The sequence below is a fragment of the Ursus arctos genome, unplaced genomic scaffold (assembly GCF_023065955.2).
Source record: "Ursus arctos isolate Adak ecotype North America unplaced genomic scaffold, UrsArc2.0 scaffold_7, whole genome shotgun sequence".
Taxonomy (NCBI): domain Eukaryota; kingdom Metazoa; phylum Chordata; class Mammalia; order Carnivora; family Ursidae; genus Ursus; species Ursus arctos.
This window is the reverse complement of record NW_026623089.1, coordinates 34802706-34830237: the sequence shown is the minus strand read 5'-3', so window position 1 is coordinate 34830237 and position 27532 is coordinate 34802706. Positions and strand designations below refer to the sequence as shown.

The 27532-nt window shown below is 40.2% G+C and overlaps 1 protein-coding gene across 2 annotated transcripts; it reads left to right on the top strand.

Annotated features, from left to right (window-relative positions):
- The first annotated feature begins 412 nt into the window (after positions 1-412).
- Positions 413-26512, top strand: RPP30 (ribonuclease P/MRP subunit p30). Of its 2 annotated transcripts, XM_026481640.4 has the most exons (11): positions 413-522; positions 1922-1977; positions 2576-2632; positions 3027-3101; positions 6269-6340; positions 12398-12487; positions 21029-21145; positions 21719-21748; positions 22149-22186; positions 22566-22645; positions 26041-26512. In XM_026481640.4, the coding sequence occupies exons 1-11, from the start codon at positions 441-443 to the stop codon at positions 26148-26150; spliced, it is 807 nt and encodes a 268-aa protein (XP_026337425.1). In that variant the 5' UTR covers positions 413-440; the 3' UTR covers positions 26151-26512. The 2 variants fall into 2 exon arrangements, with proteins under 2 accessions (XP_026337425.1, XP_057164565.1); XM_057308582.1 differs by lacking the exon at positions 12398-12487 and having other exon boundaries at positions 422-522.
- The last annotated feature ends 1020 nt before the right edge of the window (positions 26513-27532 follow it).

Sequence of the window (27532 nt, the reverse complement as noted above, 5' to 3'; positions counted from 1 at the left end):
TCTTCTCGTCAGTTCTCCCTCTTCCCGATAAGACCATTTTAAAGAACAAACTGAATTTTAGGAGGCAGAGGGAAAAAGGTTTCTTATGACTGTTTCAAAAGTGCTACCAGCCCTTGGCAAAAGTGTCCGGTTCGCCAAAGAATCACTTTCCCCACAGTATTTTCTAGAAGGAATGGTGGGAGATGTGAACGTCTCTGAGGGAAACCCAACATTCTCATTCAGAATAAGGCAAAGAAGGATTGAAGTGAGGCTGTGGATTTTAACACACTAACTTTTGCTGGTACTTGTAGGCGAGGCAAGTGCCTTAGAACCTTAAAGCGAATACTTACTCGAGTGGAGGGAGGGGCGGGCTGCGCAGGTAAACTACAATTCCCAGCATGGCAGAGGGGGCGGGTCCTACGGCTGCGCAGACGGGCTCGCGACGGTCATGTGACTTCAGCATGGCTGTGTTCGCGGATTTGGACCTGCGAGCGGGTTCCGACCTGAAGGCTCTGCGCGGGTTGGTGGAGAACGCAGCTCACCGTGAGTCTCCCGGGTTTTGTGGGCCGCGGTACCTGCCTAGCCTCGCTGCCCCCCAGACCGTCGGGCCACGTACAGGGGGGACTCGAGGGCCTGTCCTCGTCAGGTCTCCTGGGATCTCGGGGATGTACTGGTAGCTGATGCCGCCGCGGTGATGCTCTAATCCCGGGCGCGGGAAACTCGAAGGCACTTGGGAGCTGTTACCCGGTCTAGCTCCTTCTCCCCTGCAAATTGGAAAAACAGGCTGTGAGAGGATGGGAGATTTGCACAGAGCCCCAAAGCTGATGGATGGCAGAAGCCAGGGCTTCCAAATGTATAAGTCTCCTACACCGTGCTTTTAGTATCACCCCTTTCTGCCTCACGGCTGTATCAGAGCAATTCGGAAAATTGATTCAAAGGGGGGGGGGCGTGAGGGTGACATTGTGGGAATAATATTATTAAAAAGAAGGGGAGGTAGGGGGAGGAGGGAAGACGTACTAGGCGGGTGAGAGGGGAGCCTCGTGGCCAGAATGCTAGAATGTTATTCATGTTTGAATCCAAGGGCAGCAAAGCCCTGAGAGATAAGACCCTTTTTAATTATTGGAGTTAATCATGACTGTTGTCTTCTTCCTTCCACTACAAAGTGTGGGGATAGAGAAGTTTAAAAATAAGGCGGTTTCTGTGGAGCCTGTCAAGTAATTGGTGCTTATTAACTATTTGAGGGGGAAGAAGGAAAGAAGGAAATCAAACAAACTAATGAGAGAGAGAACCATTCTTCTGGCATTAATATGCATTATCTTTTAATACTAGTATCCTGTCGTTGGCATTGGTATTTAAATAACTTAAAGATAGGAGTCATGATTCAGACATATTTTTGGTAGTCTGAATGTCCAGAACAATGCTATATTGAGTCTGATAAAGCAAGGCCCTGGTCTCAGAAAGTTCCCAATCTACTGATGGTGGGCAGCTGGAAAGGAGAAGTGAGCAGTGGTGTGAGGGAGTGATTACTCCGTTTCGCCCTAGGAAAAGGGCCTCTGAAGGAAGTAGAAAGGGTAAAAAGCAAAAGAAATGAGCGAAGAAAAAGGTATCATGCTAATGATACATCACAGAGGTCAAACAGCCCTGCCTCTGTGTCAGGCACTGCTCTGAATCATCCTATGCTTATTATCCTATTTATTTCTCATGACAGTTATGTGAGGTAAGTTCTGTTAACACCATTTGACAGTTGAAGAACCTGAAGCTTGAAGTGAAGTAACTTGTAAGTGATAATACTTAGATTTGAAAGCAGGCAGTCTGACACCAGAGCCTATACCCACAACCACTGTTCCTACTGACCCCTAATCTTGACATGAATTGAGCTGAGCCTATGTGTACAGGAAAGAGGTTGTTACGTTTAACAAGAATGTTCAATTTTTCTTTTCAGTTGGCTATTCAGTTGTTGCCATCAATCATGTTGTTGAATTTAAGGAAAAGAAACAGGTAAAAACAATTTCTGAGGTTAATAATAACCAGCATTTACTGTTGTTTTTGTTTATATCAGTAATGTGGAAGCTACAGATGAGCATATTTCTTAAATGCACTGTGTTATGTACTATCGTATTTTGTATGTTAAAACAGCTGAGTCAGTGCAAAGTTTTTTGTGAAGTACTAGGGCATGGTGGAAGGATTCTCAAAGTTGAGCTGATGTTAAATAACTTTCAATAATTTTTATAAGTACATTGTTATTGACTGAATTGTAATCACAGTATTTAATCCTTTTTGTTTTACTGACCTGGACTCATTACTAATTGATTTCTCTTAAACATGCTCATAAATGGGTATATTTCTCTTCAGGCCAACAACTGTACCTTTTAGATTATTTCAACCTAAAAACAATTTTTCATCCCTCCTATCCATTGATGTTCCCAACTGTTTCTCTGATCTCCAGATTTCTTCCTTTTTAAAAAAAAAAAAAAAACTTATTTAGTGTTTCTGTGTACCAGAAATTAACTTTTCTGAAAACCCATTCTAAGTTTTCCATTATGCTTCATTCTGTTAATGTGTACAATCTAGGGTGACTGTGTATTGTTTTTTGTAGGAAATTGAAAAACCAGTAGCTGTTTCTGAACTCTTTACAACTTTGCCAATTGTACAGGTGGGTATTTTGTTGTTTAAGAACCATAATAGCTATTCAAATATCCCCAGTTTTATGTAGGGTTCTCTAACCTGCACTGTTCCTTCCTCTACCAGTCTTCTTCACAAGACTCAGCTCTTCCATGAAGCATTCCCTTACTATCAATTCAGTACTTCTTTGATGGTCTTTTTTCCTGAAGTCCTATAACCTTTAAATAATCTCATTATGTAGTTTAACACATGTACATCTTAATTTTTCTAATTATATTATAAATTCCTTGAGAAGGAAGACTAGCTTTTACTGATTGTCACTATCCTTTATTGCTGGTACCTTTTAATGACTACTTTCCACTGGTAAAGAGGAAAATCAGTCATTGGTATTTTGAACTTTTTTGATAGAATGTTTTTGATTATAGGGAAAATCAAGACCCATCAAAGTTTTAACTAGACTGACAATTATAGTTTCGGATCCATCTCACTGCAATGTTTTGGTAAGTTAATTTTTCTTCTTTTTGGCCTTGTAAGTTGTACTGGTTAATGTTGAATCTCACTCCCTACTCTTTTTTTTTTTTTTTTCCAAGATTTTATTTATTTAATTGACAGCAAGCACAAGCAGGGGGAGCAGCAGACAGAGGGAGAGGGAGGAGCAGACTCCCCACTGAGCAGGGAGCCTGATGTGAGGCTTGATCCCAGGACCCAAAGATCATGACACGAGCCACCCAGGCGCCTTGAACCTCACCCCTTTCTTAAATCCCCTGCCCCCAGATATGATACCTGCCTCCTCTCCCTATCCTCAGAATTCACATAGCATAACAGTCTCTTCTACTCTTGGCACATATATAGGGATACCACAGTTAAAGAATCCTTTGACAGCTGTTATTCATTGAACTCACATGAACCAGACATAGTGTGGATGCCGGGGATATTGCTGTGAATAATACAGACAGAATTGTTGAATTTATAAAGGCTATAGTTTACTTGACAAGACAAGTACTGGGCAGATAATTAAGAGTGAGGAATATTTAAAAAGTTGGAGGTAATAAATAAAGGATGCTCTGGGAGTGTGTAATGGGGGGGGCAACCCGAGGAAGTTGATGTTCCCGCTGGGGCCAGAAGAATCAGTAAGTGTCATATAGGTGCTGAGCAGAAGAGAGAGTGTTCTCACAGACAGGATGGATTAGGCACAGGTTCTGGGTCCCAGGAAAACACACGGTGTTTTCTGGGAAAGGAAACAACACCAATAAGGCTGAGCCTTGTGAGCTGGCTAACCTGGGATGAGGTTAGGGAGCCAGGTCTGGGTGAGCAGTTGGAAACCCTTGGAAGTTTTAAGTGAGGGAGTGAAATTATGATGTTTGCATTATAGAGAGCGGATTAGAGGGGTTGAGGGGATTTGAGAGGCTTGGTGGGAGGCAGAGGATTGACAGGATTTGATGGTCGATTGGGTGTAGTATGACCACTCCCTAGCATGGCCTGATCAGCCTCCTAGGTAGATGGTGCTACCTTTTCCTGAGACGAGACCTACAAAGAGGAGCAGGTTTAAGGGCATCATGTTTGGGACATGATGGGTTATTGTGAAGATTCCAGTGGAGTTTGTCAAATGGGCAGTTGGAAAAAGGGGTGTGGCCCTCAGAAGAGTGGTCTGATTAAAGATACTGATTTGGAAGCAGTCCCTCTGTAGAGAGTAAATGAAGTCATGGCAATGGATGAGAATCCCTGGTTCATGCGCGATGTGTGAAGAGAAGTTCCAGGACAGAGTCCTGAGGAACTCCGGCATTTAATGGTGGAGTAGAGAAGGAGAAGCTAGGATTGGAGACTGAGGCGGGACTGTGAGAAATAGGAAGACAATGAGGAAAGTGAGAAAGGAAATGTGAGGAAGGGTCAGCCTCATCGGTTGAGCCCAAGTAATCCAGCAGGAGAGGGGCTCAAACGTGTCTTGGACTATTGACGGGGAAGTCATTGGTTGCCTTAGCAAAAACCATCTCCAAGGAAATGGTAGGGATGTGAGGAAATGCAGACAGTGTGTGACGCTGACTTTGCTTGCAGAGTTGACTCCATAGGGGAATAGAAGGCACAGGGAGGTTGGTGGATGAGAACCTGCTGTCTGGGTTTTGTTAGGTGGGAGAGAAGACTATGCCTGCTGATAGGAAGGATCTAGTGAAGGAGGGAAAAAACGAGATCCCTGAGACAGGAGCAATTTTATCTTGAGCTGGAGTGGACTCTGCTGCCATAGAACAGGAGTCATCGAGGAAAGGCTGGCCTCCTTTATAGCGATGAACATTGCTTAAAAAAAAAAAAAAGGGAAAGCCGAATTCTGGTATTTTATACAACTGCAAGGCAGGGTTCTGGTTCTCTGGGCTCAGGTGGACCTAAAGGGAACTGACTTTAGATGGGTCACAAAGATGTTCATTCTCTCTTGTTATGAGCATCCTGGTGGCCCCTTTTTGTCCCCTTTCCAATGGGGAGTGGGCAACCAGAGGCATCCTGGGTCCTGACTTTCCTAAGACCCGGAGCCTGCCTTGTGTCAGCATGTCTGCCCAGCAGCCCTGCCTGCCTGTTTCATCTTGTCTTCACCCCTCCCCTTTCCTCCTTGGAGTTTTAGAATGCCTTTCTTTTTACAAAATAAGAGGTACAAACTTTAAAGGTGCAAACAGACAAAGAAGAAGAAATATCATGTATTATCCCATCATTCAGGGACCGTGTTTGAACATACAGTTGACCCTTGAACAATGCTAAGGTTGAAGGCACAGGCCCCCCACCCCTACCCCCACGTAGTTAAATACTCATGTATAAATTTTGACTCCCCAAAAACTTCACTACTAATAGCTTCCTACTGTTGACCAGAAGTCTTACTAATAACATAAACAGTTGATTAACACACATTTTTTATGTTCTATGTATTATATATTATATTCTTACAATAAAGTAAGCTTGAGGAAAGAAAATGTTATTAAGAAAGTAACAACAAAGAGAAAATACATTTACAGTACTGTACTAGATTTATTTAAAAAAAAAATCCGTATATGGGTGGACCTGTACAGCGTGAACCCATGTTCAGGGCTCAGATTCATAGTTTTCCAGCCTGTTCGTATACGTACACATACAATGTTAAGTTTGAGATTTTCATTTTTAAGCAATAACTATTTGATATATCCCTCTCCTACTGTCAGAGGACTGTCAGGTATTTTCTTGCACATCTGGCATTTTAATTTATATTTAATAGTATTCTTATTGTGAACCTAATCATATCATGCTTAGTACGTGTATTTCTCGACTCACAAAAAAATGGTGAGTTCCATTGAGAGCCCAAACATATGCCTTAAATGAGTTCGTATCCCCAGTGCCCTGTACACAGTTAGGTGCTCAGTAAATGTCTGGTATCCTTCTCCACTCGCTTGTAAGAGCAAGAGCTATCCAATTTGATTTTATGTCTCAAGCACAGTTTGGTACACAGTTAAAGTAACAATGTGGGAAGGAGGAAGATGGGCGGGATATAAAGTCTCATGTGCTTAGGCTGGCTTTTCTGTCCACATACAAAACAAAGCAGAAATGGCGTGTAAGAAATGTTACGTGATTAAAATAAGTGCAGCTAGACCACGAGTCAGAATTCCACGTGTACACTCTTTGTTATTGTACAATAATACTCTTTTTGTACTGCCAGAGAGCAACATCTTCCAGGGTCCGGCTGTACGATATCGTTGCAGTTTTTCCAAAGACAGAAAAACTTTTTCATGTAAGTAACAGATCATGAAAGAAAATAGTATTTATTATTTCATGTAAGGAGTCTGATGTTCTGCTTTTCACTCTATCTGGAAACTTAAGATTTTTCATTTATACTTGGAATTCTGGAATTTCGCAAGGGAACGCTGAGATGGCATGTGTTGCTTTGTTTTGTTTTGTTTTATTCATCTTGCTGGGTATTTGCTGGGCTCAGACTGAAAGAGTCCCTCAGGTTTTCTTCTGTTTCTTTATCTCTGCTTCATTCATGTATTCATTCATTCATTTGAAACGGCTCTTAGGTATATGTTGGTCTGTCTCCTTCAAAGCCCTGAAATCACTTCAGTTTCTGCCCTTTGTGCTATTCCTTGCCGCCTGTGAGGGAGGAAAGGTGCAAAGTTGTGCTGTGGCGTAAAAGATCTCTCTGTTTTGGCTTTCTCCTTTGCATGCTCTGGGGTGCGGTCCACGTGCCAGCGTGATCGTCTGAGCCCTTAGTCTTCCAGAAGTCCTTCACAATCAGCCATCTGCCCATACTCTTCCCCTTTGTGCTCCTTGGGCTTTTATGAATTTATTGCCATTTCCGTGACTTTTCAGGAGGGAAAGTTGTTGAACATGTATGGTCATTTTGTCAAGTCGAGACAGAACACACTGGGTATTTTATTTGATTTTTTTTCACTCTGCGCATTTTAACTGATTACAGGAAAGAAAAAAAAAAAACAACTGTAATATGGTTTTTCAAGAATATGTTTTACTGTGTAAAATAGGCATAGCTGCTTTTAGAAAGTTCTGAATGTTGTTTTTATCTAGATTCAAGAAAATAGCCATCTACCAAAACTATATCCACCAAATGGATACTGCAGGAAAAAAAAAAAGTACTGGTCTTTGATGTTTTAATTTTATAGCCTAGTTCATTTTTAAACAAAATCTATTCCAAAATTATGGGATGATTTTCCTTGAGTTTATCCAGTAGGTGGAGCTGTTGGCTAAGGAGGCTGATGTGTGATTAAATTTAGTTTTTAAGGCAACTGTCAATTCTTAATTGTTTGTATTACTTCAAGGAAACAGCACAAATTATCTATGAATTTTTTTAGATTTGATGACGCCCTTCATAAAATGCTCAATTATAGTAATTCTCAAGAATTTTGTTTCAGAAAAAAGGTGAGTAGGATCAGGTGGCTCTCAGTTATCAGAAGCCCCTGTGGAACTTTTAAAAATCAGGCATGTTCAGATCTCTACCACTGGAGATTCGGAGCCATTACATTTAGGATTAGAGTATCTGGTCTTTTTTTTTTTTTTCAAGTTCCACTGGAGAGTCTGATTCAGTGTTGAAACACTAAAGAGGAACATGAGCATATCCAAGTTCATTAAATAGCAACTTAGTTTTGTTACTAAGTAATAGCAACTTAGTTATAACGTAGACTGAAATTTGGCAACGTACCTAAATTTTTTTGCCCATTTATTTTTTTAATTGATTCTGAAGTGCACACAATGTACATTCCATAGTCATATAACATGGTGGGGAGGCATACATTTCTATATCCTTCTAAAGACTTACACACATTTATTATCTTTAACACAACAATCCTGGGAATAAACAGGACAGATATACTTTATTACCTTCATTTTTTAGAAGAGAAAGGTGAGACTTAGGCTAAATGATTTGCTTTAAATTTCAGGTAGTATGTAGGAGAGCCAGGACTTTTGGGTTTTAGAATACATCAAAATTTCATTTAGCGATTTTATCTTACTACAGTTGACCCTTGAACAACATGGGCTTGAACTGCACAGGTCCACTTTTATGCAGATTTTTTCAGTAAATACAGTACAGAGCTATAAATGTATTTTCCTTATGATTTTCTTAATAACTTTTGTTGTCTAGCTTACTTTGTTGTAAGAATGCGGTACATAATACATATACAGACGTGTTCATTAGCTGTTTGTATTATCGGTAAGGCTTCTGGTCAACAGAAATTAAGTTTTTGGGGAATCAGAAATTATACATGGATTTTTGACAGAGTTGGGGGTTGGCATTCCTCAACCCCTATGTTGTTCATGGGTCAGCTGTACTTGTTTTTCTCAGATTATCCAAAAGTGTGAATTTGAAAGCATGAACACATGCTTTATATGGTGGGTAGAACTGTCAGAAATACTCTGGAAGGTGGAATAAAGCTATAAATAACATACAGGGTATTTGTTTGGAATTGACTGTGCAGATATACTCAAAAAGTTACATGAAAACTGTTCCTAAAATTGGAACATCTTCCTCTTGTCTGTGCACATCTTTCCCATTCCTTAAGGCGCAGTTAAAGTTAGCACTCTCCCTGTTTTCTATAGAAAACCAATTTTAAAAGATATTTTTCTTTTAATCATAAAGGTTTTACAAGTATATCATGGTTTGGAACTGGGTCAAATGCAAGCAATGTGTTGCTTAGCAGGTTATATTCTGTAAGTGGTTTTATTTGTTTGGTTCTTAAGTAGATTATCTAGAATTTAAGCAAGCACCCCTGTAGATGTGATATTCTAAAACTCAGGTCTCTAAAATGAGTCATAAAAGCATACACACACACATATGTTAACAGTTAGTAGTTTAAAGTCTAACCACCTTAAATAGCATTGTTTCCATGGGAAATAACATGATTTTCCATTCGAAGTATCTGGAAGATGTCTCATGGATAAACCCTCCCTCTCCAAAGTTACCCCAGGGGATAAGGCAGAGATGAAAGACTGTAAGGGGAGTCCATTAGCCAGAACTTCTTGGGATGGGAGATGGCAGTGGAATTTGGCAGACGGCATTACGTAGAAGCTTCGGGAACTTCTGAGTTAGTTACTCCCATTTAGGATTTAAAGCAACTGAACAGGGTGAGGAGGATTAAAGTTATTTAGTCCAGTGGTCTTCAAAATACTTGATTTTGTACTCTATCAATTAAAAATAATATTGAACCTTTATCCACAGTACCTTGTTTATTTTCTTATAGATTATGTGTATGTTCCATTATATCAATGTGATTTTTGAAATAATATACACACACAAAACAAATTTTAAGAGAATGAATTAAAAAATAAATGGAAATGGGAGGTCTGTTTTCTTCCTTCCAAAATCCATATCTTACCCTTCGAAGAGCACTATCGTAGAACATGCTCGCAACCCCTGAGCCTCTTGAGGAGAGGGAGTACCTTTCGAGGCAGTGCTGCTCAAGCTGTGGTCTGGCTCCACCAGCTTCAGAATTGTCAGGGCTGTTTCTTAAAATGCAGGTTATTGGGCCCTACTTAGTACTGAATTCATTACCGGGAGTAAGGGCTGATAATTTCCATTTTAAATAAACTCTTCAAAGGAGTTATGTACACACTTCAGATTGAGGAGCCCTGTTTATGGACATCCCTCTTTTCTCTGGATAAGTCTGGCTCTCCCTTGTGTATTGTTTGTCATAAAGTACCAGCGTGTTAACCTGACACCCATGAAGGGAATTTGGGGGAGACTGAACCCTGACCCTCCTGTTCCCCCAGTTCCATAGAATGAAAAGTAAATGTATTTGTGGGTATGTGCAGTTTGGGGAATACGCCTTCCTTAAATCCTCACAGAAGTTCTTGGCCAAAAAAAAATTGAAGAACGGTTGGTATGAATTCATATGCAACTTGGCAAAACCATTGTAATCAGGTTTTTAACTGCAAATATAATTTGAACATAATTTAATCTGTTTTAGTGTTGTAGAAAGTATATCATTATAATGTAAAATTAGCTGTAATTTTATAGTTCTCTAAATATATCAGTTAAACATTTGGATTAATAGAAAGTTAAAGAACAAAAGAATTCAGTTTGAGACACTTTAAGTTTGAGGTGTCAGAGGGAGCCAAGTGGAGCTGTCCTTTGTAACTGAACGTTTATTATAATATGTGGACTTACACCAACACAAGAGATAGTTTTTCATTAGCTACTGTCATATAAGAGGGGGAAAACGAGCAATACATCTGTTAAAAAGTAACCAAATAAGTTAGCTTTACTCGGGGGACGAATGCTTAACGGACTTTTAAAAAATGAATCTGCTTTTTTAAAAAATGAAAAACAGTAAGTTTAAACAGTTTACAAAGGGATATGCATTGAAAAGTACACTTTCTTCCCACTTGAAACTCTCCCTTTTCTCCAGAGGCAACCACCCCTAAGTTTTTGTGTATCTTCTCAGCAGTAATTATTTATGTACTCCTTCCTTCATTCCCCTCTTCCTCCCTCCATCCTTCCTAACACCATGCTTTCTTCTTTTGTTTTTCACCTAATAGTATATCTGGTTCCATGATATCAGTTAGAGATGTACCCGTTCCCTGGAAGGAGTCCACATATTCTGCTGTATAAAGGGACTATAATTTATTGAAGTAAAATAAAGGGATATTTAGTTGTGTCTAGTCTTTTGTGATTGGTATTGCAATGACTGTCCTTGCACCAATATTCTTGAGCATTTGTTGGGTATAAGGCTATAGAATATATTTCTAGAGGCTCTCTACAGGATACAATCCTACAGGAGAAATTGCTGATGTGTGCATTTAAAATTTTGATGCCTATTGTTAAGATACCTTTCAAGACTGTACTGATTTAAAGACCCCGTGAGTGCCTGTTGATCCATTCTCTTGTTAGCCGTGGATTACTGAACTTTTGGATCTTTTCTATTCTGAAAGCTTAAAAATGGTGACCAGAAGCTGAACTTGTTATTTCTTCTATTCAGAGCTTTTCACCCATTCTTATCAAATTTTCAGTGAGTCTTTTATGAGGCGGACAGCTGTAGCAATAGGGATGGGGCAGATTCTTCACGAGCCAAGTGTTTCTGCCAAAACCGCATTACTTCCCAGGCTTACTAAGTTACTATGACTGTCTAAAGCCAGGCAGCCTCTCATCACTGCTTGCTTCCTAAAGCCCTGGAGTGGGGGTAGGAAGGACCAGAGTGGGAATTCTGAAGAGGAGAGGCGAGAGGTGACATTCCTGTCACTGCTAAAAGTCCAAGCAGATCATGTGGGGGATATTATTACCTGCTCTTTGCCCTCTTCCTTACTCTGCCCTTCTCCGTCCATAGCCCTGATGTTGGTTTGCCAGCATAGCCATCCCGGCATTTTGAATTTGTTCATCAAGCCTGTCTACACCAGCATTGTCAGTAAGGCTTATTTTTTAATATAGTGCAAAACAGCCAGTTCTTTCTGTCACTGTAAGTCAAGTAACGGCCGAGTCAGAGCCAGATGCACATCTTCTGCTGTGGTTTCAGCCTGTACTCTTATGCTCGTGATCTTTCCCAGCTTTATTTTGCTTCTCTCATTTTTCATTTATCCTGTTTTACTCATCTGTTTATTTTCTTTTGTATGTTTTTGTTTTTTGTTTTTTTTGTAAGCCATTTCAAACCTCTTTTGGAAGTATATGCAACGTATTGATCAATAAGCAAGAACAAAAATTAGAACAAAGGAAAGGGAACTTAAAAGTTGAAAAATGAGTTCAATATCATTTGATTTGTAACAGCTCTGCTTTGACCACTTATGTAGACTATTTCTCTTTGAGTTGGAACAAAATGCCATCAGTAGGGCCGTGTTAGTATTCCTCCAGCACCTCAGTTGTCTGATAGGGGCCACAGGCCTGCGACAATTCCTGACACAAAAATAATCTGTGGACTAAGTGGACCATGTGTATATTTCTTTGGCTTGTTTTTCTTCCTGGATTTCAGAACAGTAGTTGCCTCTTTCTGGAACAATCTAATGTAGCCTTCTGGAAACTGAGCCTCTCTTAGCATCCCATCCTTATGTAGCAGACCATGAGTTAGAGGGTCTCCAGGCTCTGTCTGGTGAGATGATCGGTGGACATATCACTGTGCTCCAGCTAGGTTACAATTAAACCATTCAAACCAAATGTGAAGGAGTGGAGAATCATTGACAGAGATATTTCAACACCACTATGATGCCTATGGACTGAACCATATCTCTTTATATTTCTTTAAATCAGGTTTGACCAAATCTCCCATTCTTAATGTGTGCTTTTTTTTTTCTTTTGGCTTTACCTGTGGTTTTTTTTTTTGTTTTTTTTTTTTTGTTTTTTTTTTCTTGACAGGTTGCTTGTACACATTTAGATGTGGATTTGGTCTGCATTACTGTAACAGAGAAACTACCATTTTACTTCAAAAGACCCCCTATTAATGTGGTAAGTGTACTTTCCCTTCTATATGTGAATCTGTACAAACCCGCATGAATGAACTGGAAGGGGGCATAAGAGTCTAGTGTTCTTTAGAAGGAAAAACCGAAGGCTACGTGATAAATAGGCAGTTCAGAAAGGAGGATTTCATTTTTGAAAGCTGACTAAAGGTAGAAAGGGAACTTAAAAACTATCTAGTAAATTATTAAGATGTTTTTAAAAGGCCTTAGAAGCCAGAGTTTGTGAAGGATATTTTTTAAAAGGATAGCCATAATGACAGACGTTTAGAGCCTGAGCATTGAACACTAAGGGGATAGGGCAGTCGAGAAAGAAGAGGTAGTGGAAAAAATACAGAGAGGGTTCCTGAGGCACCTGCAAGCCCGGGTGGGCGGGCAGAGGAAGGAGCCGGGCGTGGAAAGCCCAGTGGACGAGGTCCAAGTAAGATGAAACTCTCCCCTGAAGCCCACTAGTTCACACAAAAGCCCAGGGTGACTTTTATAATAACCTCAGGACATGGCCATGTGTTCAGGGAAGTTTTTGTTCCTGCTCCTGCAATAGAATTCTTCTCGTTACCTTTCTACATAGTTTCTCTTGTTTTTCCCTACCCTTTATCTTCCATCTGTCACACCTTCTTGCCCATCTTCTTCCACCAGAAAGGTGGTGGGGCTTCACCTCCGTGGCTGCCGGGTCAGCGCGGCTGTCGGCCGTTTGCATGGGCAGCCAGATCCTGGGGAAGGGTTAGGATGCTGTTTTAGAATAGCGGCTTCCAAACCTGTCTCCCCTTCTCAAGAAGTCCTCTCGAAGGAGACAAAGGGTCTCACAGACAGTCCAGATTCCATACCCAATCCTGTCAGAATTGGAAAATTAAAAATTTACGCACTTTTTCAAGATCAATAACTCCCCTCTTCTTCTGTCTCTGTAGAATCACAACTTCCTCGAGTTTTCTTTCGCTGTCGCTGCTGCTAAGGAATTGGCTCGATGCCAAGAATGGGGGAAGACAGTGAGAGGAGAACATTGATCTATGTAGTGTGCAGAAATTGAATCCGTGTGGAAAAATTTAAGTTGGCTTGTGTTCCACCCCTAAAAATATGCTACTAAAGAACTTGAAAAGCACTCAAAATTTTAAAGTCACGTATGTAAAGGGATAACTATAAACCAGCTCTTTTCTGATAAATACAGAGCGTGCTGCTGAACATAAAACAATATATATTAAGCTCAAATCATTGTTTTCCGTGTTCTTGCTGATACTTATAAATAAGTAAATAAACCCTAAAAAAACAAAACCAAACCCTGAATCATCACATTTTCGAGTTGGAGATCTGTGTGTTTTTAGCCGCTCACCTATGCAGTGTGGTAAAATGCAGGCTAGCAAGGAGAAGCCGTTCAGCTCGTCAGTCACAGGGTGGGGACGATTCTGGTTGGTACCCTGTCAAATGATCTCTGAGATGCTCGAGCTACCTGTGGTTAAAGGCACAGACTGTTACAGTACCCAAGGTGATGGCAGTCTCGTTGGTCTCATCTATTGTTCCTCTCCAGAGGTAGCAATCTCTGTCTCTAGAAGTTTGCCAAGGCTCTTTACCAGCCTCCAACTACCAGTCCAGTTTCCAGAGTTAGGTGGTGCAGCCACTCTGTAAGTTGCTATTCAGCTTGCAACTTGTTTACCTTTGTCTTTGTCGTAATGAACAAGGAAGGCCATTTTCTAGACTTCTTCGCCTGAGAAAACCCACCTACGGTACTGTGTCCTTGGTTGGGAGGAGATAGTAGCATGTGATGGTAAGGCCAAGTTCATGGAATGGACAGACAGCAGTGCGCAGCACGTAACCCCTCTTGTTCTACAGCAGTGGTAGGCGTCTCAATGGCTGTTTGGGCGGGGGCCTTCAGTTGATTCCTTATGAATGTGCCCTACTGTTCAGCCCAGACTGTGAGCTTCTAGAGTGCACCAGCTATGGTTTGGGCCTTTTTAATTACCTCAAAATCTCACCTGCAATGGATGCTCCTTAGAATTTGCCAATCGAATGAATATATGTCTAATTTAGCATATCAAGGTGCAGCCTCGGGAACATGGCCAAATCCTGCTTGTCATCAGTGTTTAGCTGGCCATCAGGGTTTGGTGGGAAGCATGGGCAGGGAGGGAAGTGGGGCACTAGGGCAGAGTGAGGAGGATGGCAGTGGGGACAGTGGCAGTAGGACCGCCCACCCTTCAGTTCCATCTGTAGGTTCAGGAAAACTGCTGTTTGATGGATATTTTTGGCTTAATTCCCACATATTTCAATTTAAGAATTCTGAAAAGTAAAAATTTGACAAGCAAGAGGGATATGCAGTATTTAACACAGTGTCTGCTTTTTTAAAAATCTGGTGTGAACATTTTACATATGTTGTTTAATAAAAACTAGATGATGGAGTGGAAGGAGAGGCTGTGCAAGATTATTTTTAGTCTTCATCTAGTGTAGAAGTGGGCTGTGGTGTGAATTGGTCAGGAAGCGCAAAAGTCCCTATTTATTCACCACCCATTTTTCATTTGAAAGAGAAAGCTGGAAACATATAATAAGAGGTAGCTAGCTTATTGTTCAGGGCAAATAAGAGTTGTATGATATGTATGTATTATTTGCATCTAATAATACCTGTTCTAGATCCGGAGCTGTATAATTTTACATTAAAACGTGGGCATACGTTCACCACGCAAGTATGGAACATGTGGTAAATGTGGGTAACAGCTACTAAGTCCCGGTCCTTGCAGCTCCTTTGGACTTGGGAGTAAATTTGTCTTTGGCCATGAAAAGTTAATAGTTTGACTTTATAAGGATCACTTTATTGGGCACAGATCTTAATTTGGATAGGATTTGTATCCTTTCCTTTTGTGGTCGTGAAAACCAGGAACATTAAGATAATTCATTAGTCTTCTACCTAGAGGCCTTAAGCCATGCGACAGTTACCAGCTCAAAAGGTTGGAATGATAGGTTGGAGGGTACAAATTTCCAGTGATAAGGAGAATAACTTCTGAGGATCTAATGTACTCGCATGACTATAGTTAATAGTACAGTGTTGTGTGCTTGAAAGTTGTTGAGTATAGATCCTAAGCATTCTCCCCCCACCACACACACACGCACAAAATGGGCTATATTAACTATGTCAGGTGATGTATGTGCACATTATGTGAATCTGAGTAATCGTTCTACAATGTATATGTGTATCAAATCATGGCATGCTTTAAATATGTACAATTACGTTTGTCACTTATTCCTCAGTAAAGTTAGAAGACAACGGTCGGGGTTGTGAAGGAGGGCCCAGGAGCTCGAGCAGCACACCAGAGCACTCCATTTGTACAGCTTACAGCTCGCATCCCCTTAGTTATCTTCACCCCAAGCTTAGGGCACCATAATATCAGTTATGGAATTCCCTCTAAAATCTCCTACAAACCTCCTGTGGAGTCTAATAAGTAACTTGCACGGAAATCACAACTTTATCCTGTGATAGTTGGATTTCAAAAAATCAAATTCAGCTCCTCTTCTTAGACAATCAGGTGACTTCCCATTACTTATTTTATGGTGTAGGCACTTTCTCACCTGCTCCAGCCCAGCAGCTGTGGGGGGGGGGGGGGATGTGAAGTATCTGCAGATAAGGAGTCGAGACTTGGGTAGTTTGTGGCTCACACTTCTCTCACAAGTGGACTTGGGAATTGTACTCAAGCTCTGATTCTAAATCCGCTGTCATTTCCCACTGGGAAATGCTATTTAAAATTACTTTACAGCGGAGCTCTTTGTTAAGCATAGAATAATTGCATATTTCAAAACGTGATCTTTGGAATTCAGGTTTCGAGAAGAATTTTTTTTAAGCAGCATATATCTTTACCTTCCCTTTAATTTTTTTCCAGTGTTACTGCCATTCAACAACGACTTCAAATTTATGGAGTTATTTCAGTGCGTGTATGTCTTATGCTCCCTGATGTTTTCCTCTCAGCACTTCCTTTAACTGTAATCCATTTCTGTCTTCATGGTCCAATTAGTCCCCACTGAGAAATGTCCAGTAAATAGTGTCTGAAGCAGTGAAGTTGTTCCAGGAATCATGCCATATATACTTGAGTGGGGTGCGAGTGTTCTGTAAACTTTATTTTTCATCACACATATTGTGAACCTAAACGTGTTGAGTGCTTTATCGATCCGGTGCTTAGACCAGTGCTAGCGAACTTGCTGGTATCAACAGCTTTTGTGTGGCAAAAAAAAAAAACAGAAAGAAAGTTAAAAGACTGCTGAAAATATTTTCACATATATCAAAGACAAAAGACTAATCTCCCTAATGTCTGAAGAGCTCCTAGAAAATGAGAAGCTAAAACACACAGATGAACAATCCCCCAAAAATGGATCAAGAATTTGAAAAGACATTTCACAGGACAGGAAATACAAATGGCCCTCAAAAGTGAAAGATACTTAAAATTCATCATAATAGGAAAAATTCACATTAAAAGGACCTGTCTAATTGGCACAAACCCAGGAGTTTGATGATACAGTTTGCCGTAAGGTTGCGGGAAAGCAGGCATTCTCTTACTTTGCTCTAACAGTATAAATGGGAACGATTCCTTTGGGGAGGTGGGTAATTTGGCAACAACCATCAAAATTACAACCGCTTTCCCTCCTGAACTTGTGTATTAGTTTCCTGGGACCACAAACTGGGTGGCTTAAAACAACAGCAATTTACTGTCTCACACTCCAGAGGCCAGAAGTCTGAAATCAGGATATCATCAGGATCCTGCTCCCTCTGAAACCTGTAGGGGAACCCTTCTCTTGCCTCTTCTTGGCTTCTGGTTTGCCGGTAATCTTTGTGGGTCCATGGCTTGCAGCTGTGTGACTCCACAGTCTCTGGCTTGGCCTCGCAGTGTGTTCTATCTATGTGTCTCTGTGTCTTCATGTGGTTGTCATGTTCTAAGGATGCCAGTCTTGGGATCAGTGGCCCACCTGGCTCCAGTGACCTCATCTTAACCAATTACATCTGCAGCAACCTTGTTTCCAAGTAAAGTCACACTCTGAGGTACTTAGGGTTAGAACTTCACCATACCTTTCAGGAGGGTGGAGTGGGGGGACACAGTTCAACCCATAATACTTGAGTGTTTATTCTACAGATACACTGAAACAACCCAAAGTCTATCAGTAGAGGTGTGGTTTATTACCCACCATAGCTCTACAGTGAAATACTAGGCCTATATAAAACAGAATGCAGGAGTTAGGAGCTGACACGGAAAAGCCCTTGAGTCAGAGCAACAATTTGGTAGGCTTTCTTTTGGGTAAGAAAGAGGACAAATAATACATATTCATATTTGTTTATGTTTGTATGAAGACATTCTGGAAGAAGACACAGAAATTAATAGAAATAATTATGGGAGGTGGGGATAGGGCAGATGGGAGCAGAGATACAAGTAAGACTTTTTATTGCTTTCTTAAGTTATTTTCATTTGTGAATTATATGAACAAATTACCTGTCTTAAATAATGATACCCCAAAAGGGTGTTGAATCCTTTTGAACTCAATAAAGAATTTTTTTTTTAAGATTTTATTTATTCGACAGAGATAGAGACAGCCAGCGAGAGAGGGAACACAAGCAGGGGGAGTGGGAGAGAAAGAAGCAGGCTCATAGCGGAAGAGCCTGATGTGGGGCTCGATTCCATAACGCCGGGATCATGCCCTGAGCCGAAGGCAGACGCTTAACCGCTGTGCCACCCAGGCGCCCCTCAATAAAGAATTTTTATGAAATTAACAGAGAATCTCTATATTGTCCTAGTAATCAACTCTCTATTTTCTTCCTGTAATCTTAAGCTTTGCTTCGTTTTTGGAATTTTACCACTGGTTTTTCTTGATTCAAGCATCACACACCTGCCCTTGGTTGGTAGCAGTCATTATGACTGTTACTTCTCATTAGTAAAGAAATCTGATCATCTGCCTGTTCCAGAACCTTGGTCAGAGATGTGAACAAAAGCCAATCAGGCAGGCACTGTCATTCTTTATGAAGAGGCTGTTAGGAACAATCATTTAAGGAGCTGAAGGCAATTTACATTAGAATGGTCTTAGAAGCAGTCCCAGGTAATGAGTCTGTATTTTATCCGTCTAAAAATTTAAAGTATAGTATTATGAAAGAAATATTCACAACCTTCAATAGCACATTATGTATAATTTCTCTGTCTCAGACTTCTCTTAGCTATTTAAAAGTGAACTTGATTAATGTACTAAGAGCAAAATCAGAACTTTTTTCTTAAAGACTAATTAAGCTGATGATTGTCTTCCCTCCCCCCACCCCCACCAAAGAGAGGAGTTTTTATTTTGATCTCATCCCTAGAGGGGCTAAAATTTTAGATACAGTTAGGAATACTTTATGACCTGGTCCCCCAGTTCTGTGTATCATCCACATCTTTTATTTCCCCTGTTCTCCATCCTACTGCCTTGTGTTTTAGTTCAGCAAATAGAAGGATGAAGAAAAAATTTCAGCTTCTTTGATTAATTAGTAGTTTTGGTAAGAGAAGTAGCCAAAGGAATATTTGAAAATATGGCTGAAGGAAGTGTTTTGGTTTTTCTGTTGAATAATCAGCTACATTCATCCTGGTTCCTTTTACATGAATAATCCCTAGTGAACAGCATTATTACATAACCTCTTTTCTATAAGCTACTATTTATCTACTCAGAATATAACTATTTTAAATACTTCTTGCATAAAAGGCAGTTGCACGTTACCAAGAAGTATCATGACACCAGCTCTAAAGCCGTGTACAAGACAGGCAGGGAGACCGAGGTGCACATTTAACTATGGCACAAAGAGTATCATCACAGACACCATTCCTAGAAATAAGCAACACAAGCCCAAGGATTAGAGGTGGGAAAAAGCTGTCAGGGAAGGTTGCAGTATGGAAAATAGCATGTAAAGTTTAACTAATACCAGATATGTAAGGAGATCTACAATAAAATCTCAGAACCATAAGGCAAGAGGAAAAGTTAATGAAGGGAGGATTAGTGGATGAAGAAAGGAAATCTCCGTTCAGGGAGGGAAAGTAGGAGCCTTCCACGTAACCTGAATTAAATCAAGTTGGGCTGCCAGTTCTGGAAGAAGACTGGTTTTTCTGTTCCCTGTGAACATTCACTAGTAGACCTCCAGCAGCCACACTGACCACTCCCAGCTCTTCCTCTGGGTAATAGAAACTCATTTGCCAGGCGCTGCCTGGTATGTTCCTGCTGCCCTTCCTTTGTTCGTTCAGAAGACCACTGCAGCGAAGGGACTTCGCCCGGCCATGCTAATATCCTTCAGAGGCTCCTCACTGCTGAGTCTGCCTGCAGTCCTAAAGACCTGAACAGTTGGCCCTTCCCATCCTCCTTAGCCTCCATTCTTACCACAGGGGGGCCCGCTCACTCTGTCTTCCCCAGCCCATGACCTCCTCTCCATGCTCCCACACTCCCCCTCCAACACTAGAGCCTCTCCATGTACTCCTCCCTATGAAAATTCTCCTTTCTCTACTATTTACTCAGTTCCTTCCTCACCCACTCCTAAACTTCTTAATGGCACTTACCACAGTTGGAACTGTTAAGTTTTTGTGTAATTATTTGATAGTCCCCGAGAGTAAACTGTAAGCTCTGAAGAGGGAGGAGCCATGTCAGCACTTGCTCACCATTCCCACACATAGTTGGCTGAACACATATCTGTTGTGAAAGGATGAAGATACGGAGTTGCTCATCAGAGAAGATGGACAGTGTAGTGGTGGATTTCAGGTTTTTTTCCACCCCTTCCAGGCTGCTTTACCTGTAGATGCCTACCTATTAAGAATACCTTAAATAGGAAAGAAGTTTCTTTTTCTCCTGTAGAAGACCAAGCTTGTCTTGTGAGCTGGGCGAAATAGTCAAGAGCCCAGGCTTCTTGTATCCCTGAGCCCAGCCAAAATTCAGGGACTCTAGTAGTAAAGAAAAAGGGGAGAACAGATATTGGGGGCAGTTAGCAGTCTCTGCCGCAATGCCTTAGAACAGTATCATAGGGTGAAATATACACAGAAGACTCTTAGCCCAGTGCCTGACACACAGTACTTCCTTCATTGAGCATATGTAATAATTGACTCACCTGAGAGGCCTTCCCGCCCCTGTTCTTTGAGCTTTTTTTCAGCTCTTCATTTCTTTGTCTCTTTATTCTTGGGTCAAATTAATTTTTGGTTTTTGTTTTTTTTTTTTTTGGTTTACTGTGTTTGTAGTTTACCTTCAGTATAGGGAACAAATCTCCATTTTCCTTTTACTAGTTCACAGAGGAATAGCCCATCTGCAAGCCCACTGGGACTTTGCTCTCCATAGCCTCCTCATGATTCCTGTTTATATAAAGTCAGCTTTCCACAGCTAAGAAACTCTTGATCAAATAGAGCCAAACCTCTGCCTTCTCCTGTGGTTGGTGCCGTTTGGGCATAAATCTACCTTGTTTAAGGCTATGCCTTGACATGCAGGAGGTCTACGGTAGGGTTGAGGAGGGAGGTGAGGGAGAATCTTAGTAGGACAGTGTGTGTTTATCCTTGACAGTTTATTTTCTTTATTTCCTGTGAAGGCAATTGACCGAGGCGTGGGCTTTGAACTTGTCTACAGCCCTGCTATCAAAGATTCCACAATGAGAAGGTACACAATTTCCAATGCCCTCAATTTGATGCAGGTCTGCAAAGGAAAGGTATGGCTCCCTAATCTCAGGATGTTTTTCAAATCTAGCAGTTTTTTCTTATTATTAACACACTAGAATTGTTTGATTCCTTTTCCCTAAAGCAGAAAGTTCTCGTGGCCCAGAAACAAATTCTCCCATGTCAATGAGCCCTGCAAGTTTTAAGGGAAAGAAAAATACCAAAGGAAGAGGAATACAAGGGTGGGGGGTGGAAGATGTGTTGAAACCCTTTATCTTCCCATAAGGAATTTGTGGTTTACCTACTGTGGAAAGAATGGTCTAGATAACAATAGTTTGTTGTCAGTGAGTTGAATTAAGATTATATGACCTTTTAAACTAGTTTTTTTAAACGAATGCATCTTTTGTAAGATCTGGTGGGAAGGCTTACTCTGTTTCTTATCCTATACGCTGCTATTGGTCCTAAGGTCTTTCTTTGACTTTGATTCTTTACTTTTTCTTTAAAAGAAGTTGGTATTCGTAGAGCCTTTAATGTTAAAAAGTGATTACTGGTTATTTGTATTAGAAGACTTGTCAATTTTTTTTACATTTATCTGAGATTAATGTTGATCACTTTCTATTTTGTAGAATGTGATTCTGTCTAGTGCTGCGGAAAGGGTAAGTCTGGCATGAGTACTTTGTTTTCACTTTTCAAGTTATAAAACTTTGAAACGTTTCTAGAGGAAAAATTAGTAGTGTAATGAATGCTTATTGCATATTTTCATTTTGAACCCCCTGTGCTCATTGCAGTTGCCGAGAGTAAAATGTATCCCCAGTCCTTTAGGGCTGCAGGTTTTGTTTGTGTGAAGTTTTTTCTTTATACTGTTACAAAATGCTTTCAGAGTTCTTTTAGAAACTTTTGGAAACTTAAGAAAACCATCAAAATTATAAGGACTTAAATCGATGCGGTTGACTCCTTTATTTTTAGATACTTAAGCGTCCTCCTAATTTACTACCAATCAGATCACTGAAATGTTACGAATAACTTCTCTCCTATTTTTTGTTCACTTTATTTTAGCCTTTAGAAATAAGAGGCCCATACGATGTGGCAAACTTGTATCCTTTTCTGAGTTAGAAGTTGAAATGTTCTTTTAGGAAATTTGGAATTTGATGTGATAGTATAGTTTAAGAAGGTGTTTTTTTTTTTTAAACCTTTTACTGTGAGTTTACCATTTAAAAATTTCAAAAACAAATTACATAGGTTGTAGAGAGCTTCATACTTTTGTTTTCTGGGTTAAGGGTGAAATCGAAAAAGGGGAACAAGGGACTCTATATTATAGAAGCTTAGAGCGAGTCTCTTCACAAGATGCCTGTTGCATTCAGGCTAAGAACAGCCTCTCTTGGGGTGGCCAGGTGAGCTGGCGTTGGCAGTCGTGTTTCTGTTAGTCCCTGTCCTTGGCTGACACTGGGTTGAAAGCTTTAATGGCCCCACCAGAGGACTGCTGTTTGGACTGTCTGAAAGTGACGCCAAGGCTGCCATGTCCACCAACTGCCGAGCAGTGCTTCTACACGGAGGTGAGCAAGTTCTTCCAGGAAAAACACCACATGCTCACGTTAGGAGCCTCCTTTACTTTTGCTGTCCTGCTCTGCAAAGCTCCTTTCAGCTTGTCTTTGCTAACCCTGTTTTAACGCTACCCATCAATGCTTCTGACCCTTCTCTTCAGGCTTTACTCTGTGCACTCTGTGGACCGAACACGGTCTGCATTACAAACATGAGTTCGGAGCATGTCTTCCAAGCTCCGCATGCCTGTCCCTGCCTACCTTTGGAGAGGCCTCCCGTCTCCCTTTCACCGCCCTCCTCTCTAGAGTGGCATGCTTCCCCTGCTGAAAATCACTGTTTGCAAGAACTGAAACGTAAAAAATTGATGTTAAGCCATTTATTAGGAACACAAAAACAGCAAATACATTTTCAAAACCCAACGAACAAACTCATATAGTATCTTTTCGCATTTATTACAACTCGTGGTCCTTTTTCTCATATTTTTGTTTACATGCTCAACTCTGTGCACACTATATATTTTTTACTCACATTTCATTTACGTGTATCTACCTTCTCACCCTAACTCCACTACTTGAAGCCACTGAACTTCTTATTCATCAGATGATAAAAATTAAACTAGAAGTATTTGATATGCCAAGACTTCAGAGAATAAAAATGAGATTTTATTAAAAGAAAAAAATTTAGAGGTGCCTGGGTGGCTCAGGTGGTTAAGTGTCTAACTCTTGTTTGGCTCAGGTCTTGATCTCAGTGTCGTGGGATTGAGCCCCGCGTCAGGCTTTGCGCTCAGCATGGAATCAGCGTGTCCCTCTCCCTCTGTCTCTCCTGCATGGTGCACACGCATGCTTTCTCTCTCATAAATTAGTTAATTAATTAACAAAATCTTCAAAACATACTGTCTCTGTTCCTTCCCTTTAAAAAAAAAAAGAAAGAAAAATATTCACACTTTGGATCTGCTGTTTTATCTTTGTTCCCTCAGCGATTTTTAGCATTAGTAGAAGTGGTCACAAAGCAGTTTACTTGATATCACCTAGATGAATTTAAACTTCAGAATAGGGCTACATGTAAACTACGTTATTTGGTATCTGAATAGGTGAGTTATTGAGGCCTTGTGTGTTGTGTCTGGATTTTAATGATCTGATCTCCACTTGGGAGAACTGATTCCTTTATTGACTTAGCATAAATTACATGATTTTGCTTCTGTTTTCAACATTTTTAGTTTGAGATAATTGTATAGTCTAGACCCCATCACATATGCTCTGGGAATGGCCAAATTAATTAGAACTTTATCGAGATTTTCTTGAAATTAGGAAATAGTTGGTTTATGCTTTGGTTGTTCTGCCTTTATTTTTGTCTGTTTTAAATGAACATAAGGAGTCATCAAGATTTAGGGTAACAATTGGTGTTCCTAAATAGACTAAAACAAGAAAGGGAAACTAATAAGAAAATATGGGAAAAATATGAAGTTCTGCATTTGACTTCAAAACCTCAGCTATTCAACAGAGGATACGTATAAAGCTAGGCTTTTATGGAAGCTAAACTAAAGGAAGCCTTATGGATTTAGGTAGCATTACCTTCCCCTTAGTGTGACAGTCCTAGTTTATGGCTGCTGTCCCTGCAGAATTAACAGCACATCTGGGGGATACATTACAATTACCCTGGTTTTAGTTGACATTGGGATCAATATTAGACTGCCATGTGGTGGGTTCCTAAGATGGCTAATTCAGCCTCAGGTTACACTAGAAGAAATAAAGGAATCTGAAGCAAGGGGATTCAGTCTTACTGTTACTCTGTGTGTTGATGAAGTCCCAGCTGGCGTGTGTATCTTCTCGAGTGCCCCATTTCAGAAGGACAGCAGTGCACTGGAGCACTACAAGAAGATGGTTAATAGGTTCTTAGAGCGTCTGGAAACCTTATCATGAAATGGTTGAAAGCAGTACTGGAAGGGATACCTGGAAACAGAAGACTGAGGACACGTAGTAGCTGCCATTCAGCATTGGAAGGCTCCCTATAGGGAATCAGAATTAAGTGGGCCATCCAGGGTTCCAGAAACCAGTGAATAGCGATTCTAAAGAGGTTGTAGAGAGAGGGCGGAGGAAGTTGGCATTTTGATGACCTTGAGAGAAGTTTGTCCTTTTTATAAATTAAAACACCTTAAATAACTGGCAAAGATCTAATAGTCTTGGTAAATTAATCCTGATAAATGAGAAGGTCATGCTTACGTAACTCTTTAGAATTGACTTGACTTTTATTACTTGAAACAAGAAATCTTGACTGAATTTATGTTCATCAAATTCTTTTGATTCTGTCTTCTTTGTAGCCGATGGAACTCTCCCTCTCTCCTCCCTAGTCCTTATTTCGTAAGGACTAAATTTGGATCTTCTCATGGTATTGTGGCCCTTCACAAGCTACCCCTCCAGCCCCGTTTCCCTCTAATTTTCACACTCCTCCTTCACACCAGCTTATTGTCCTCTAAACATACGAAGTTCTTAGTTCTCTCTCCATGCCTTTGCAAAGGAATCCTCTCCTCTCTTTTTCTTGTTCTGTATTCCTGGTGTTACTTCTGTTATGATACCTTCCTGATTGATCCAGGCAGGATTTCTTCTTACGGGTGCCTCCATTTCCATTACATTTGCCCCTGATGTGCTTTTATCTCTGTGGTAGGAAGAAGCACTGTGGTAGACATCGCAGTGCCCTCTGTGGATGACACAGTGCCTGGCTCAGTAGTACGTTTTTAGCCGAAATTGGATAGATTTAAGTTGAACTCTGCTTGCCAGCCTGACCTAAGATCCAGTAATTCCCATTCTTTATCCATTGTCACCAATATATGAGAGAGCGATAAACGTGTGAGCTTGATTTCCTTCATTCACTTAACAAGTATGTATTGAACACCTGTTAGCTAACCAGGCATTGCTGGGTGTTGACAGTACAATACGATTGATTCTTCAAATGTATATCAATGACCTAGCGAGGAACCCAGATATGGTACTTGCTGTAAAATGAAGTAAGCACACGTCTTCACCATGGGAGCAATACAGTTGACTGTTGACCAGGCTGTCTTGATTCATCTGCCTTTCTACCATACATAAAACAGCTGCTACACCAGAGTTTGTGACTTGGGTCCTGTCTCCATAAGACACCATGGACAGACCATTCGAGAGAACCTGCCCTGCAGTTTTACTCTTGAGTAATCCCTTTCGAATGAATTAGATGTAAGTAGTATACTGATATTTGTGTATGTTGGGGAAGAAAAGGTACTGACAGTGAAGGACATCAGTATCCATAACAGTTCATTCTGGTTTTATCATTTACTAATGTTGTAAGTCAAAGTAACATGGTGGTACTTGTTAAACCACATCTTTTTAAATCATGTCTTAACTTAAGGCTTAGGGTTTCCCTGTTTGTTTTATAGAAACTAGAAAAACTGCTTTTGGAATTATTTCCACGGTGAAGAAACCTCGGCCATCGGAAGCAGATGATGATTCTCTCCCAGCTTGCAAGAAAGCCAAGTGTGAGGGCTGAAAAGACTCCCCAGCCTCTGTCAACACTCCCTTCTTCCCTTTGATAGTCCATCAGCCACAACAGAAATAAAACCTTTATGATTTATTGTTTTCATTCGGAGCTAGAAATCAGTAGTCGATAAAAACAGTTTTATATTCAAGCCATCAAAATAACAAAACCTAGTGAAGTGGTAAAAAAGAAGACTGCCTACTTAATGAATTTAGATATACTTTAAGAAAAAATGAGAGACAAGTTTATTTATTTTTTGTGGTAAGTGATAAAATAGCAGGTGTAATTGAATAAGATGTTTTCATATTTCAGGAGACTCTTTAAAAAAATGTTTCTTCTTCATTTAAAAATACATGCTTTGCTGCTTTACTTGATATACGTGGCTTATTATTTTTTCATCTTACTATTCAAAAAGGGGTTATTTTGAGACCTATTAAGACATACTAAGGGGTTGGCTTTTAGTTGATTTATTTTTGTTGGAAGCCTCTCTCATTGTATTCATCAAGTCAGAGTTCTTTCTGGAAGAAATTGCTATAAAATTTGTGGAAGGAGAGAGAAAGTACATGTAAAATTACACATGGCCTCTTCCTTTGCTCGTTCTTACCTCCATAATGTTCTTGAAATAGAGTTCCCTCCTTTGAGTTGGAAGTCCCTGAAAACCTAATATTGATTTTCCTAACAGCAGTATTAAAAATACCAAACCATGTACTCAATCAACTTTGGAAATAATTTTTTTTAAGTAGCAGAATCATTAAAATAAATGGAAGTAGCCTTTTTTTGCAAATATCTGTATTCATGTTAATATAAAGAAAATAATTTCAGTGAGATAAAGGGCACCATTCTGAGAAAGAAAAGATAATTTTTTAAAAGAGAAAACTTTGTTACCGGTCTCACTTATGGATATAGATGCTTAAATAAAATACTGGTCGAGAGAGACTGTTAAAATAGTACGCCATGACAAGTGAGATTTATTCTAGGAATGTAAGGATATTTCAGTTCTTTTTAATGTACTCTACTTTATCATATTTATTCATCAAATGAGAAAAATCAGAATCATTTTAATGGATGTAAGACAGTTGATAAATCTTAAAATCCACTCCTGATTTTAAAAACGATAAAAACCCATGGCAAAACACAAGTAGAATAATTCACACACACACACACCTATGCATGTCCATATATATATTTATGTATTGTATGTATCGAGCATGATGGCTCTAAACGCATTTTTGTCTGACTTCCACTTGAGCAATTTGATGGGTTAGCGTCTCCATTCCCTCCGGAAAACGGATGCCACCGCTGCGGAGCCCACACGCCAAAGTCCACCACTTCCTCGAGCACCAGCTTTCTTCTGCCCTCACCCCACTTGGATTCACCAACAGTTAATGTGAGTT